Source organism: Takifugu rubripes, chromosome 13 (assembly GCF_901000725.2).
Source record: "Takifugu rubripes chromosome 13, fTakRub1.2, whole genome shotgun sequence".
NCBI lineage: Eukaryota > Metazoa > Chordata > Actinopteri > Tetraodontiformes > Tetraodontidae > Takifugu > Takifugu rubripes.
This window is the reverse complement of record NC_042297.1, coordinates 8619609-8634133: the sequence shown is the minus strand read 5'-3', so window position 1 is coordinate 8634133 and position 14525 is coordinate 8619609. Positions and strand designations below refer to the sequence as shown.

The following is a 14525-nucleotide window of genomic DNA, read 5'->3' as shown; positions in this document are numbered from 1 at the left end:
CTGAAATGGCCTGGAACAAAATCATTTAAGTATCTCTCTTGAGCAGGTGTTCATGGTTAAGGAACAAAGGAACTGTTATGAAAGTGTTGGGATGACAGAACATAGTGTAAAGTCTAAATTTTAACATGCATATGGCCTTTAAACAGAGCACAGTATGCAGAGGATCTTATCATTGCTGAACCACAGGACTTTTTCACCATCTACAACAGGAAAATGTAATTCTTCCTGACAGACTTAATGTATTGTAAATGCACATAAAGGAGCTTTGTCAACTGTATTGCGATGTACTTTGAAATATATGCTGAAAACAAATACTTTACCTATTTTCCACTATGCTGCAGCAACTGACTCACCTTTGACTAACCCTTCATTTCAGTCTTCTACTGGGATATTTTATTACCTTCATCTATTTAGTACGAGGCTGCTCCAGGTTTCAAGCAAACTAAAGTGACTGCAAATTAGCAGCGAATACCTGTAATTCAATGCATAAGCCATTTACACTTAGCATTAAAAGTGTATGTCGCTTTGTCTTTTGACCTTTAAACTTGTAAAGAATCCAGGTGCAAGGACAATTAAATGACTCCACCCGGTCTTTATGTGTGCAAACGGTTTTTAATTGGTGTAAATTTCCATCCAGAACGCCTCTAGTTATAAGTTAAACTGTTGAGTGACACCATCTTTGTATTTGCATGTTTTTCAGCTGAGGTTTATGTTTCACTGAGATTCGCTATCAGCTCCATCAGGAAATACTATCAGCTCTCGAACGAGACCTCGTTCCTTAATTAGAATACATCGCACTCTCATACGACGTTGCAGTCAAGGAACACTTATCAAAGCATTGCTCATTATTCCATATCAGATAATTGCACATCGATCATTTCTCGGGGAAATGATTTAGATGAGATGCTCTGAGTGTGATAAGGTCTGTTTGTTAGACTGGGCCATTGAGCATGTTAAGAGCTCAGATCTAAATGTCTGTGATCTCCCAATGCACATCAGTGATAAGGCTGTCAGCAGCGAGCCACTGATGACATTTGATAATGCCCTGACACTATCACAGAGATATTTGATGGCTGCCTCACTGGAGGCCAAGTCTACAGATGTTACAGTGCTGCTGCAGGGCCGTAATACAGAAGATTTAATCCACCGTTAAGCAACGAAGATAAAGTGATGGGGTACGGCAAGGAAAGACAAAGGGAAGTTGAACCAGCTTACTGAACGCAAACTCAACATGGAGAATCGGTTTAAATTGGAAATAAATCATTTTTATGTGTTTAAGTTGTCAAACTGTTCTCCAATTAGTCTCGATTTCACAGGTAATCTCACCTTTGTCATCGTGACAGCTGTAGCTGTAAACAGCAACTGGTGAATGAGTGATGAGGTTCTCATCGTGGTGCCACCCCACCGCCATCTTCCCCATGCCATAATAAGGCTCCTCTTTCAGCTGGCTCATAGACGATGGGTCCATGTAGTTCAGTAAGGTGACATTGAACCTGGCGTGATCTGTGCATACTTGCGGAGGGCTTGGATGGGAACAGCCCTGTCTGCTTACTTGCTCCTCTTTGTCCTCTGACGAGTGCTTTTGCTGGGCTTTCCCTTGGGTTCCTGGACCCACTGATTCAGTCTTTAAGCTGGTCTTAGCCTGCCAGCCAGGCAACTTTCCTTCACTGTGTTCTGACTCACCTGCGACACAGGTTTCACTTGGTTTGACCAGAGAGGACTCGCCCTCCTCACTGCTGTGTCTGGATCCTGTCTCCCAGTCTCCTTCTACTTTTGTCCCGGAACAGCCTTCTTCACTCTGTTTCGACTCAACATCCCACTCCTCACTGTGCTTGGACTCTGTGTCCCCCTCTTCACTTTTTTGGGATTCAGAGTCCCCTCCTTCACTAATCTTGGAGTCTTCACTGTGTTTCGATTCTGTGTCTCCCTGTTCAGCCTGTTTGGTCTCTGTCTCCCCCTTTGCACACTGTGCTAACCTGTCTCCTTCTTTCAGTTGAGCCACGTCAGAGCAGAAAAAGTTATTGAGCTCCCACAGTGCCTTGCAAGCAGCCCTCAGGTCGGGGTCGCAACAGTTTTGTCCTTTAACCTCTGAGTCCTCGTTGTGCCAGGGAATGGCAAAAAGCCTTGTGTCTAAATAACGATAGGTATGGCCTTGATCACCCAGGAGAGCCCGTGACACGTTGGTGAATACATCTCGGTCACGAACACGAACCAAATCCCTCAGGAGGCAGCCCTTTTTTCTCAGGGTGAGCAGAGCTGCCTGCACTCGGGCATGGAGCTCAGCAGGCAGTGAGCAGGATCTCTTCAATACCAGGCCAGAATAGCTGGAATCCCACTTAGAAACAAAGGACAATTTGATTATATCTGGTTAACTCTGACATCAAGAACCAAAACATTATTTATACCAAATCATGCAATATAGAGCAGGCTATATGGTATAGAGCTAAAGCAGAAAGTCAGAAATGTGCTGCTGTAGGTTCTTCAAAGTGAGAGGTACGGCTCACCAGTTGTTGAAAACCCCGATCTGAAGGTCCCAGAAAAGGGATCTTCTGATCTCCCAACTCTTTCAGCAGCCTCCTCCTCTGCACAAAACAAAACAGAAGGACCATTGGTGTAGCTGATAAGACCATACAACCCCTTCCTGAGATGAGTATGAGAGGTACGAGCATTTTGTTCCAGAGACAGGGCAGAAAATAAATGATCTCATTATATAATGTATATCAAGTGAAGAAAACTGCTGCAAACTCCAAATTCTTGTCTCTAACATAACATCAACAACATGAATGGATAAATGTTTAACTCAAAAGCACTTGTTGACTTGGGCGTGGTTCCAGTAACAGAAAACTCCTGTATCGTGTCTCGGAAACATATCAGCAAAATACCTTCAATTTAAACCTTTCAAAGTTTTCCATAAATGGCTGGTACATTAACCACCAATAACTATCCACATTTCCTTTGTACTAATGTGACTACAGTCTATATGAGGCACAAATGATGGAGACGTCCTGTCCAAAAGCCCTGTTTAAAAACAGTTAAAGCACGGCTATGAGAAGATGCGAATCCTGAATCGAAGGGGGCCTGAATCAAAAAGAGGTCAGGTAGTGAATGCACGGGCACTACAGATAGGAAGGAAGAAATAGGAGGGCATCCCATCTGAAGCATCACAGAGAACTTACCTTGAGGGCTGAATCTTTACCGTAGGCAAAACAACACATCACCTGCTGAAAGTTTTCTTAAAGGATGCACATAACATGGAGGACTTCCAAGTTATTTCAGAACAAATAAAAGCAGGCTTGCAGACAGCTAAAAAAAAAATAGAAACATGCACTATTCATGGCCAGGCTGCAGGCTGTTGGAAGAAATTGACAACTTGACACACATTCGGTGGTGTCAGATTCGTGACAGAACCTGGAGATATCAAGGTGAGGCTCCGGAGTAGAGAGGTATGTGTATATGTCTCTGTGTAGGTTTTTATAGTTTTTCTACTATGGGAACTCTTTACAGATGGATACCTTGGCATTTATCTACCCAGCATTTGCCTTCACATATAATTATGATTATTTGTTTTGGTCAAAATGTATTTAAGTGACACAGAGAAATGCATGTCCATTATTTTTTTCAAAATGAAAGAAAAAAAACAGCTAGAGTAGAAAGCAGGATGCACCTCAACCCGAACCGCACACAACCAGTGCTGTCACCCACGTGTCAAATACATCAAGCTACTCAGAAATTCCACAGATATGAAGAAAGACAAGATGTTCCTGCAGTCTTTTGAAGCAGATGGAGTCTCACAGTATCAGAGGACCACTGTGTCTGTCTTCCTGTCTCTGACTCTGCACCTGATTTGAGAAGGAAAACCACAAGGCTCAAGAAAAGGCTGCATTTCCACTTAACCCAAGAAACAAGATTACCAATCCAAAAATGACCCAAAACAAAAACTGACGGGTTTAGAAAAGCAGTTATCCAACTGTGTGGTGCACCCAGTTTTTATGAAAGTCTTCCTTTACCCCATCATTGAGACTTTAACACTGTCTTTGAAGCATTTTTGCAGAGTAGATTAATGTCCAGTGCTTACCATCAATAGCTTAAAACAGCCAGATAACTCTGCTGGTGAAAGGCTCAAAAACCCTCTCATTCTTACTTGTGTCTTCTATGGAGAGTGAATGAGGACACAAGTCTCATTTGACTGGTCTAGATTTGGCTGATGCATCATAGTTTGCATATAAAACCTACAACATATAATGCTCTGAAGATGACTTGACAAGCTGGAGTGCCACTTCCTGGTGGCTGGTTGGTTTTAAAGAAACTGAAAATCTTCTTTGTGCCAATTGTTGTTCTTGTGTCCTTGAACCATCAAAGTCGACCAAAAAAGTGCGATCAAAAAAGTGCTGCTCTTTCTCATACTTCAGCCCTGAATTAGGTGATGGGAGGCAGCTGTGGAAACCAGCCTTATGTTTAAACAGAAGGCCATTGGTGCTTGTGTGACACTAATGTCAGAAGTGATCTTCCCCTGTAAAATTGATGGTAAATCAACAATTCTGACAAGTCAGCTGTAAAACCTCAGCCCCAAACAGACAGATGATCCACAAACATCAAAGCCACATCCTGGCCAGGTCCATTTGGCAATGGGTGGAGAAATGTAAGGAGCATGTGTCAAGCATCACAGGCACGAAGCAGGGGGTGCCTACACACCACAGGAACTTTGGCTCTAGTCTTCTGGTCACAGAAATACACCCTGAAACGACCTTTAGGAGGCAAAGAAAACCTTGCTTCGGCTCACTAGGTTTTGAGGACCACGTCATCTTCAAGCTATGCCGCCAGGTGCTACTGTATCAGATACAAAGACAATATACACATCCACAAAACCAGACAGTGGTGTCCCATTACTGTGGTGTGGTTTAACTTTTGCTTTAGCACAAAACTTATTATTCATCATTATTATTCACCATAAAAGCTGTAAAAAGTTCCATTTTTAGTGAGTCAGTCTGAAGGGCAAAGAAAATGCTGACTGGTCATTGGAATGTGGGAGACTTCATAGCATTCATAATTTTTAACCTTAAGGATCCACTGTATCGGCGTGTTTGTGTCGCGCCCTGACAGTCAAAGGTCACATAGGAGGATGTTGATATAGCTTAAAAATGTGTTACAGGTACTACTTTCTTAATATCAAATTTTCTGGATAATCGGTATTATCTCGAGTTGTGATTAGGGATTCATTGTGACATGTAGGTCAAACCTACATTGGTAAATTGTTTTGAGTGCAAGGTCATTCATCCATGCAAATAATATAAATCAGAAGCTTATGTCAGTTATTAAGTACATAAGCCTCCATGTTTCTACTATAGGCCGATATTACTGATCAGGGTTGGGGGCTTGAATTTCAGGGTTGGGGGCTTGAATTTCAGAAGCATGTTTTTCATTTAATATTAGAAACAACAAAACAGTCCTAGCAGGAATATGGAAAAACTCCTTATAGTCACTTAGTACTAATGTCTGGAACTAATTAAGCCTTTGAGGCCCAATGAGGTATGTGTGGACCACAAGTTTGTGTGGCACACACTCCATATTGACTGACAATTTCAACATGTGTTCTAAGTCATGACAAATGCCAGATAGGCCATTAATTGTTGTCACAGGCTGTGGGCTTCGGTGTTCAATTCCCCTCACAGGAGGTCAGTGGGGGGGTGGGGGTTCATTAATATTAGAGCATTTCCTCCCATCTACCTGTACAAGAGGCCAGTCATTCAAATAGCTGGGGAGACCTTTCACACACACTGTTTATAACACTGATCTAAGCACAGGAGCTGCTGGAGACCACTGCCAATCATTATTTAGCCACACACACAAGCACACGCGTGGTCACCTTTATTGGCGCCCAGTCACATTTAACAAATGTCACAGATATAAGAAGGGATAACACCAAGGTATGCACTGAGCCATGGTTTAGCTGAAATAGCTTTTATATACCCTTTCTCACATGTACACATACTTGAAGCTAATCTACCAGGCATCTCTGAGCGCGCGTGACCACGTGCACATCCAATGCGAGTGAAAGAGAGAAGACTCATATGTTTTTGAACATTTCTTCTGTCGTCCGGCACCTGACAGGCTTATAGAGGGACCGAGGTTACCAGATCAATCATTCAAAAGTATTTACAAATGCACAAAGCCAGATGCAGAAAGAATGGCACATGGTCACTCTGTTTAAGTGCTTTTCAATGTGTCTGTGGTGTCAACATCTATTTCACACTCCTCTACACCTCAAAGGAGGAAAAAAGATGTTTCCGTGACCTTTAGCAGGTGTCAAGTCTGGAAAGAAGAAGAAGAGATAAAAAGAGAAAGAAAGGAAGGTGATTTGAGAGATCTGTCCATGTATGCCTTACATAACCTTTTTATTTGTCTTGGGAAGATTGACTGAGGGTGCTCTTTATCAGAAACATACAGGGAGCTTCACAAGTACTCACACAATTTCACAGACACAGGAGTCTCACTAGAGATCTGAAGATTTCTGGAGGACAGTTTAAGGTTTCGACTTTCAAGGAAGAACTGGGGGTTAAAGGACTGCAAGAATGTCTTGAGCTTTACAACGGTGCAGGATTTAAGATGTGTAGCAAAATTTGTCATCACACGAGCTTTGTGAACTTTTGACTACTGAGAGGGTCGTTTGCCATTTTGCTTTAATTGTTAGTTTGTAGCTGGGCCATAATGTTTCCATTAAGATCATGTCGATCGAAAAAAGCTTTTTAGTTTTCACCTTCAAATTACAACATGCTTTCATGAGGTCAGCTGTTTTCAATGTGGAATGGCCCGGTTTAATGCAGACACGGTCCCTTGGTATTCAGACAGGGTCCAGCTCGCTGAGTGAAAGTCAAAGGAAAGAGTGAGAAAATGGGGAACAGAGAGACTGAGGGAGAGACAAGATGAGAGCAAGAGAGAGAGAGAGAGGAGCGTTGATTGAAAGACTGTGATTAGCAGTTTTTAGCAGACCATCAGGGCCAGTGACTTGTTCCAACGGGGTTGTTGCTTCTCGAGGTGCAGTCAAGGAGAAGTCAGCGCTTTAGAAAGCTCCCATGATTCCTCCACCGCCGCCGCCCCCATCTCTTCATTCCACAGTTTCTCTCACCACCCAGCCACACTTTTCATGCCCGTCCAACAAAATCAATATGGCTGTGCAAAGTGCAGCATGACCCAGGGGAGTGCCGGCTAGCTGTAGGGGATAGGCGCAGAGCTTAAAGAGAGGACAAGAGGCGTCCTCCAGGCCTGTCCCACAGGCAGTGTCAAGGACAGACCTGAGGACCAAATAACTGAGACCAGCAGATTGCCCTTCCTTGCCATATAATGCCATACAACGCCCCTCCTCTCTGTCTGTGTATCTGGTGCCAGAGCTTGGCTCGCTTACTGGGGCAGAAGAAATCAATAAGCAGGTGCAGTGTTAAAAATCCCCTTCTCTTCTGGATGATATTATGCTTGAAAGGGCCCACTAGATCATGGTATTTGATGGTTCTTTAAAAGTTTATGTTGAGACAAGCAGTTTAAAGGAATTAACCTACAGACTGTGCCCATAGGCTGACTGCCATAGCCATAGGTTGTCCCAAACACCGGGTCTCTGCAAAAAATTCTAAAGGACCAACTAGACAGGAAAAGACACTCGAAAGGTCACATATTGCATTGAAGTTCTGGAAACGTGAAGCCTTTCCGTGTCCATTTAGCCATGAGCCATGGAGATATAAAGGCTCTATTTGTGAACAATAGTCATAGAAAACTATAGGTTTGCAGGCATGGTTTGCAGAAATGCATTCCACACCTGGTTAATCTACCATGGTTATAGCATCATCCATGGTGCAGGAGCAAGAGAATGGAATGTGACTACATTATTCCATATTAGATTTATGTTATAAACCAATGATCAAATGGAAAACAGATCAAAAACATTTTCATCCATTCCCTTAGCCCAATGACAATTTATGCCCTTAAACAAAAAGAAATTAACTGAACGTATCCCAAATAAAACATACTTTGGACTAGTAAAATGTTGTCCAGGGTGCTGATAATGAGAAAATAATGTAAATCCATCATATAATACATTAATATATATGTACTTTTACTGGTTTAAAGAAAAGAGAAATATACTGTAGCTTAACTCAAATTATTTAAATGTTAGCTATACAGTGTGTATACTACTGAAAGGAGCATTAAAATGTTCTAAAACGGGGAAAACATGGAATATAGTGTCAGTGTCAATAGCAACATTCCTCATTTCCATACAGAAGGCTTGAGAAAAAAGCATGTACATGATGTGGATGAAGTGTGCAAGGAGGATTTCGGTCCTGCCGGGTGTCTCCGTGCATGACTGACTGATCGCAGGAGAAGTGGCTTGTGTCTCTAATCCAGTACCACTGTTAGACAGTGCAAAGACCCAGCTCTGTGTACAGCAGCACTGGTTGATCAAACCCATCATGTGACAAGTAACCTCCTGAAATGATGATGATTTCCCAGCTCTGTGTCCTTTCAATTCCATATTAGATCATCTTCTGACACCATCGTGTCTGGTACTTCATCTGGGATAAAGATGATGTGCAAACCGTACAGAGGGTTGAGAGTCAAGGGTAAAAGAGGAGCTAAGACTGGGGTGCTGTGCCAGTCTGGCTGACAGTTGGAAATTACAGTCCTTACGCTAAACATAAGCTGTCCAGCTGTATGGTGCTGGAGAAAACAGCATCAGCTGCACATTACATACTGTACTAGATAGGGAATGATCCAACCCAAGCTAAAGTTGTCTATCTTTTTTCCAGATAAGTTGGGTGTTTGAATTTTTTTTTTATTTTAGGATCCAATAACCATCTACCCACCCATCAATTTTTCAGTGTCCAGAGAATCCACAATAGTAAGTCAATGATAATAATGTTTTTGACTTATTTGGTGAAATGTGTGTTTAAATATGGCAATGTAAGCTCAGGCAGTGGCCTAAATTTCCTTTTGGCAACTGGGTAAGTCACTCGAAAGAAAAACCATATGGTGCAAAACAGATGCGGACTGATCATCTATGACAGGTCTAATTCATCTCATGTAGTCTTTGACCCAGATAAACTATCATTATGATGTGACAAGGGATTAATATTGAATTAAGTATTGAATATCAGCGGCAACTGTTTACAATAACGTCAGCCGGTTGTCGTGGAATCATGAAACACATAAGTTTGCAATAATGGCATTAGCCAAATCCTAAAGTATAGCAGGCAGTGCTTGTCTAGGTTGAGAAACCACCTCAGTTCTTTATTTTTTCTTTCCTTCACTCATTGTGAACAAAGGAAATATTCTACCAAGAATTGAATAGGCTAATCCTCTTTTCACTCTTCGCAGTAGCTTGAATGGTGACAGATTAACATCCCGGAGGTTTACAAACTCAGTCATTTGAAAATGTAATTGCCAGTGCCACACCACATGCATGTGTTTAGGTTAAGAGTTAATATTAAAGCTTAGAAAAACAAACATGCATGTGACTAAGGAGAGGTGGCTCCAGGTTGGGACAGACCCAAGATGCTTAGACTTGGACCAAATGGGTATTCTGTCACGTACACACCAAAATTGCAAGTGGTTCTCAAAGAGTTCGCTTGGGACTATAGTTACTGTTCAATTCTGCTAATTATTACAGCCAATCAGAGGGGTTAACGGGGCGGAGCCTGGCCGCATCGTGTTCTGGCGCATTTAACTGTTGGCAGGAACGGAGGTGAATGCATTACATGCTGCCCTCATCCAATAAAAATAAAACACTCTGACATCTGAGGTGCTCTCAGCATATAAAGGAGAAAGGTGTGAGTGAGGGGTAACGAGGGTGCGATGGGGGAAATGACTGATAAGGCGATGTCCAACTGCCACCTAGTGACAACTTTTTAGCTTCTCTGGTTTTAAAAAGTTCCATTCGGGGGTTGGTGGGCTATTGAAACAGCCTACCGGAAAATCATTGTTTTTGAGGGCTTCTACGGACAAAGCAACCTCACAAGTTCAGATGACATTTTAAAAGAAACTGTTCTTCGTCAACTGATATTCATCACATCTTGTCTTCACAGCCCCATCAGGTTAAAAGTTAAAAGAGATCCCACCCTATGCTCTGCTTCGGGAGCAGGCCTGTAACACTGCACCGGCGCGCAGGTCCCCTCCTCTGATTAGCCCAGGTATAAATCACAGTCTGCCAGTGCCCAGAGGTGAGAGGGATGAGAGTGGAGGTGAGCTTGAAATAATGCTTGTGTCACGGCAGGTCAGCCCTCCATTATGGCCGTTTCAAAAACTATTAATCTTCCTTGTAGTCAGTGGCCTAGAAATAATTACTTCATCTAACCCATGTAATACAGCATGACCAGCAGTCCAGTCTGGTCAATTTAAGGCTGGCAGGATGGCGAGAGGAAGGATGGAGAGGTTGCAGAGAGAGGAGAGAGTGACAAGAGTGTGTATGTGTGGTTTTACTAGGGAGAGACTTCAGGTCTGGCCTTTAACACCAAGTATAGCTCGATAAAACAAACACTCAAACTAAAAAAGACACATAAACTATATCAGGACATATAAAGTAGGTAGGCTATTGATGCATGGTTAAATGAAAACAGATTTTCAGATACACACAAAATTCATTGTCTACCTACTCCACGAGTTAAATTCTACTGGGGAAAAAGCTGAAAAAGTCTAATAAATATCTAGATAGAGTTGCGATGGGACTTATTCTAATATCTTTTAAAGGTGCAATCAAAGTCTTCAAAATAACCCAGAGATTGGAGGAATACAACTAGTTACTGTATAATACCAATAAAAGATCTGGAAAACTATTAACAAAAGCTAAATTTGGAGCTTGAATTCAAAATGAACATAATTCACTTTGCATTATAATGCATGAAAGTGTTCTAATGCCATTTCAGATTGCTGCGTTTAGGAAAAAACATCTGCATTTCTCAATGCAAATGCATTTAAGTCTCGTTAATTTGATGCTTCACTTAATCTCATAAAACCAGATACTACTGGTCTGGACAAACATGTTTTATATGGAGGTTATTGTAAGAATTGAATAATATTATAATATAAAAATGCCAAAAACACTATGAAATCTACAGCATTTCATAAATAATAAAAAAAATCAACAGCTGATCATCACAGCTCAATTAGAACATTTATTCACTGTATTACACCTAATCTCTAATTGACATGAAGAAATTATAGGTATGGAAGTATTATTCAGTATCTGACATAAATGATTGCTTAATAATCCAGTGGCACACAAGGAATGCTAATTTTATTTATACTGTAATATCATAAAATAATGTTAAGAACAAACTGATAGGTTTGTAGTGAAAGTAATATTATCAGGTGTAGCAGGGGGGATTTGTTTTTTGTTTTTTTTGTCATTTTCAGCACTAACTGAAAAATAAGGACTTTTGGTCTACATCAAAATCAATTTACATCTGTTCAAAATTGATTTGCTGTCTTGTGTCTAGTTAGAAAAAGGATATTCAGTCAATCTCATATTCAGTGAATAAGGAAGACAATGCCCCAACTAAAGTTAAATGTTTTCATGCTCACTTCCTGCCTGTACCTGTGTATAATATTAATATTCTGTGATTTAACAGTGGCTGGTCATGAACTGACTATGTTTCTGCAGTTGTAATGAAACCAACTTGTGTTGCTCAGGTAAAAAGTTACCAAATATGCTAAATATGCAAACAGAAAAACATGTTTTGGTGATAAATCAGATTCAATTTTGAAAGCCATACAAGACAGAAGCATTAGAAAATCCCACATTGTGGGTAAACAGAGGAGCTTCTGCAAACTCAGCCTCTATGAATGTCATAAGAAGTATGTATGGAGTGACATAAATAAATGCAGCCCTCCAGTGGCTGTCACAGCTGGCTTTGCAGGTGCAAATTTAATTAGTCAAGGTGAAGTCTCCCTTGTTGTCAAAGAAGAGGGAGGTCCTCACTATGCACAGCTGTAAACACGAGCTATATCCTAATCAGGTGTCACTGCGGTGTTTGATCAGCCTGAGAAAACTTGTCACAAATCCCAGGCAGAGAGTGGGCCGAGAGGGAGAACAAAGGAAAAGAGCTGTCACCAGAGAACACGGTGGTGCTGGTGATGGCACTGGTGCTGGGTGAAGAGAGTTTGCCCATTAGCGGTCTCTACAGCCTCACCCGTTCCCTACTCCCCTATACGCCACGCTAGCTCTCCATTTTCATCTATCCAAGCGGTTACCTACAGTGTCGTAAATATCCCATTGTATCACAGTCTGCACTTTGTGGAAGCACAGCTGTCGTATTCAGCCCCACCGCCACCAACAAAACCTTCAAGAAAATACCCCAATGCAACACAGCCCTGTTTACCTGCCCACAAAATAAATAAAATAACCCACATGTGCACACAGAAAGTAGTGGTGCTTGTTTGCCTTCAAATACTGCTTCAAGTCACAGCGTCCTCCTGAAAATCCTGAAGAGTGAGGATGAGGACAATATTTTCTTCCCAGCCGCACCTCTAGGCTGCAGTGAAGCAGTACAATAACACACACACACACACACACACAATGTTACTGTTTACCTTTCAGTTCGGGTGATATTGAATACATTAGCCAACTGAACCTCATAAGAAACACAGCCGAGTGACAAGGCCCAATCGTCTTTGCGACTACCATGGTAACTGAGATTACAGGCCAACAAAGAGCAGACGTGGGAGAAAATATTTAAAATCTGAATAGCGATACATAAATTAATTAAAGGACAAAAAAACAAGTAGAGAATTAAAGTTAGAACATCTGTCAGCGACTTAGCTTCCCAACGTAATTCCAGTGTTAGAACATTTATACCCTTGAAGTTAATGATCCTCTCTTTAATTGACAGTCAAGGCAAACTGGTTGCGGCGGCATCCTGCCGACACAGTGATAAGAGGCCTCCTTTATCCCCCCCTTCCCAAAAATAAAATTAAAAAAAAAAACAGTTTAAAGAACCTTGGCACTAATCCCTATTGTCATCCCAGTGCAGCAGAAGGATTTACAAACACAGATAACTCAGCTGAAGCTGTCTATTTCTCAAGAGTTATGGGGACAGACGAGCCGCTGCTCGTCTCAAATCAGTCAGTCAGATTAGCCCAATCCCTCTGTGCTGTCAGTCAGCCGAGACACTAGCCTGTCACCGCATTTACATGAGTCCATCTCATATATGACAATGCCCCCTATATGTGACAATGGTTGTGAGGAAGGGGTCCAGTCCCTCGCTGATAGCGGCTGTTCGGTATGTTGTTGGATTAAGCTCGTCGTGCGCACCGCGCTCGTGTCTTCGCTGACAGTCCGACAACAAGTTTTAAGAAGTCTTAAGCATTGCTGTTTTTTTTCTAGTGAATGTGGGAGATGGATGTCAGATGAAACACGCACCTACACTGTCACACACACGCACCCATTCAGTGTACTTTTAAGTACAGGAAGAGTGTGGGATATAAACTAAAAGCTTACCTAGTATGTCTTCCCCAAAGTTGGCTTCAAGCATGACTTTAATCCACCTACCTCACTTAACATAATGAAGCTCAAAGAATAAGACGGGGAAATAACATTAGAGTACATTTAATACAAAACACCTGACAGCCAACACTTTGAAATAATACAACTATGATTTAGATTATGAGGCCAAATGTGGAAAGTATGTTCTAAAAGCAAGAAAAAAAATGGAGGCAAACTTTTGTGTTAAGAAGGGATTACTTTCTGTGCAGTTTGGGTTTGTAGTTTTACATTAATGGCTGCTACTTGATGGCACCTGAGAGCTCACAGTGTGCTGACTGCCGCCTCTGTGGCCCAATCCCCTTCAAATAGTCCCGTAACAAATGACAGTGGATGCCCTCTACATAACAGGGCCAGGGCAAGCATGACACAGAGGCTGACAACTGAACCCTCAAATTCCCTAACCCCTACCCCTCACACACACACACATGCACACACAAATAACCCCGAAAACAGCCCTGACATGACCGCTCGGCGGCCCTCCCTGACCCCTCCTTTTGTTGTGTTTTTTCCCCTCCATCTCACTCGAGACAACCCTCAATACAGGAGTGTTTTAGTCAGGCGAGCGGATGTGACCCACTGCCCCCCAGTCAAGCTCATCTGAATATACACAGTTGAAGAAACAGCCAGAGAAGGAAGAATGGGCCTACATTATGATTGGAAAAAAAGAGTGTGGGATTCAACCAAGGGGCTCTTTTCTTTATGCACGTTTGATCAAGTGCTTGACAGCATCGGTGGATGGAATTACGGACTGCTGAACAAAAAGCCTTGGTGTGGGTTCGAGTGCCTGTGTGTGTGTTTGTGTGTGCAGTTCATCCTGGGTTTCCACGGCCTGACAGCGCTTGGCTTGTGACAAGCCTGCTGCACCACACCAGCACACAGAAAGCACAACGCACTCACCAGCTTTCGCAGTCCATCACTCAGGATGGCCCAGAGTAGCGCCGTGAGAAGAGGTCAGACGTGGAGGAAAGAGGGTGGGTGGAAAGCGGAGGCATAGATGGGAAGG

At 42.2% G+C, this 14525-nt stretch overlaps 1 protein-coding gene across 1 annotated transcript in view; it reads right to left on the bottom strand.

Annotated features, from left to right (window-relative positions):
• The window catches only part of fto (FTO alpha-ketoglutarate dependent dioxygenase), a 101407-nt gene that overhangs the window by 80362 nt on the left and 6520 nt on the right, over positions 1-14525 (bottom strand). The window contains exons 2-3 of the mRNA XM_011609693.2: positions 2505-2582; positions 1327-2335 (exon numbers count right to left, since the gene is read on the bottom strand). Coding sequence (XP_011607995.2) covers positions 1327-2335; positions 2505-2582 — 1087 coding nt within the window. The remainder of the gene's footprint in view (positions 1-1326; positions 2336-2504; positions 2583-14525) is intronic.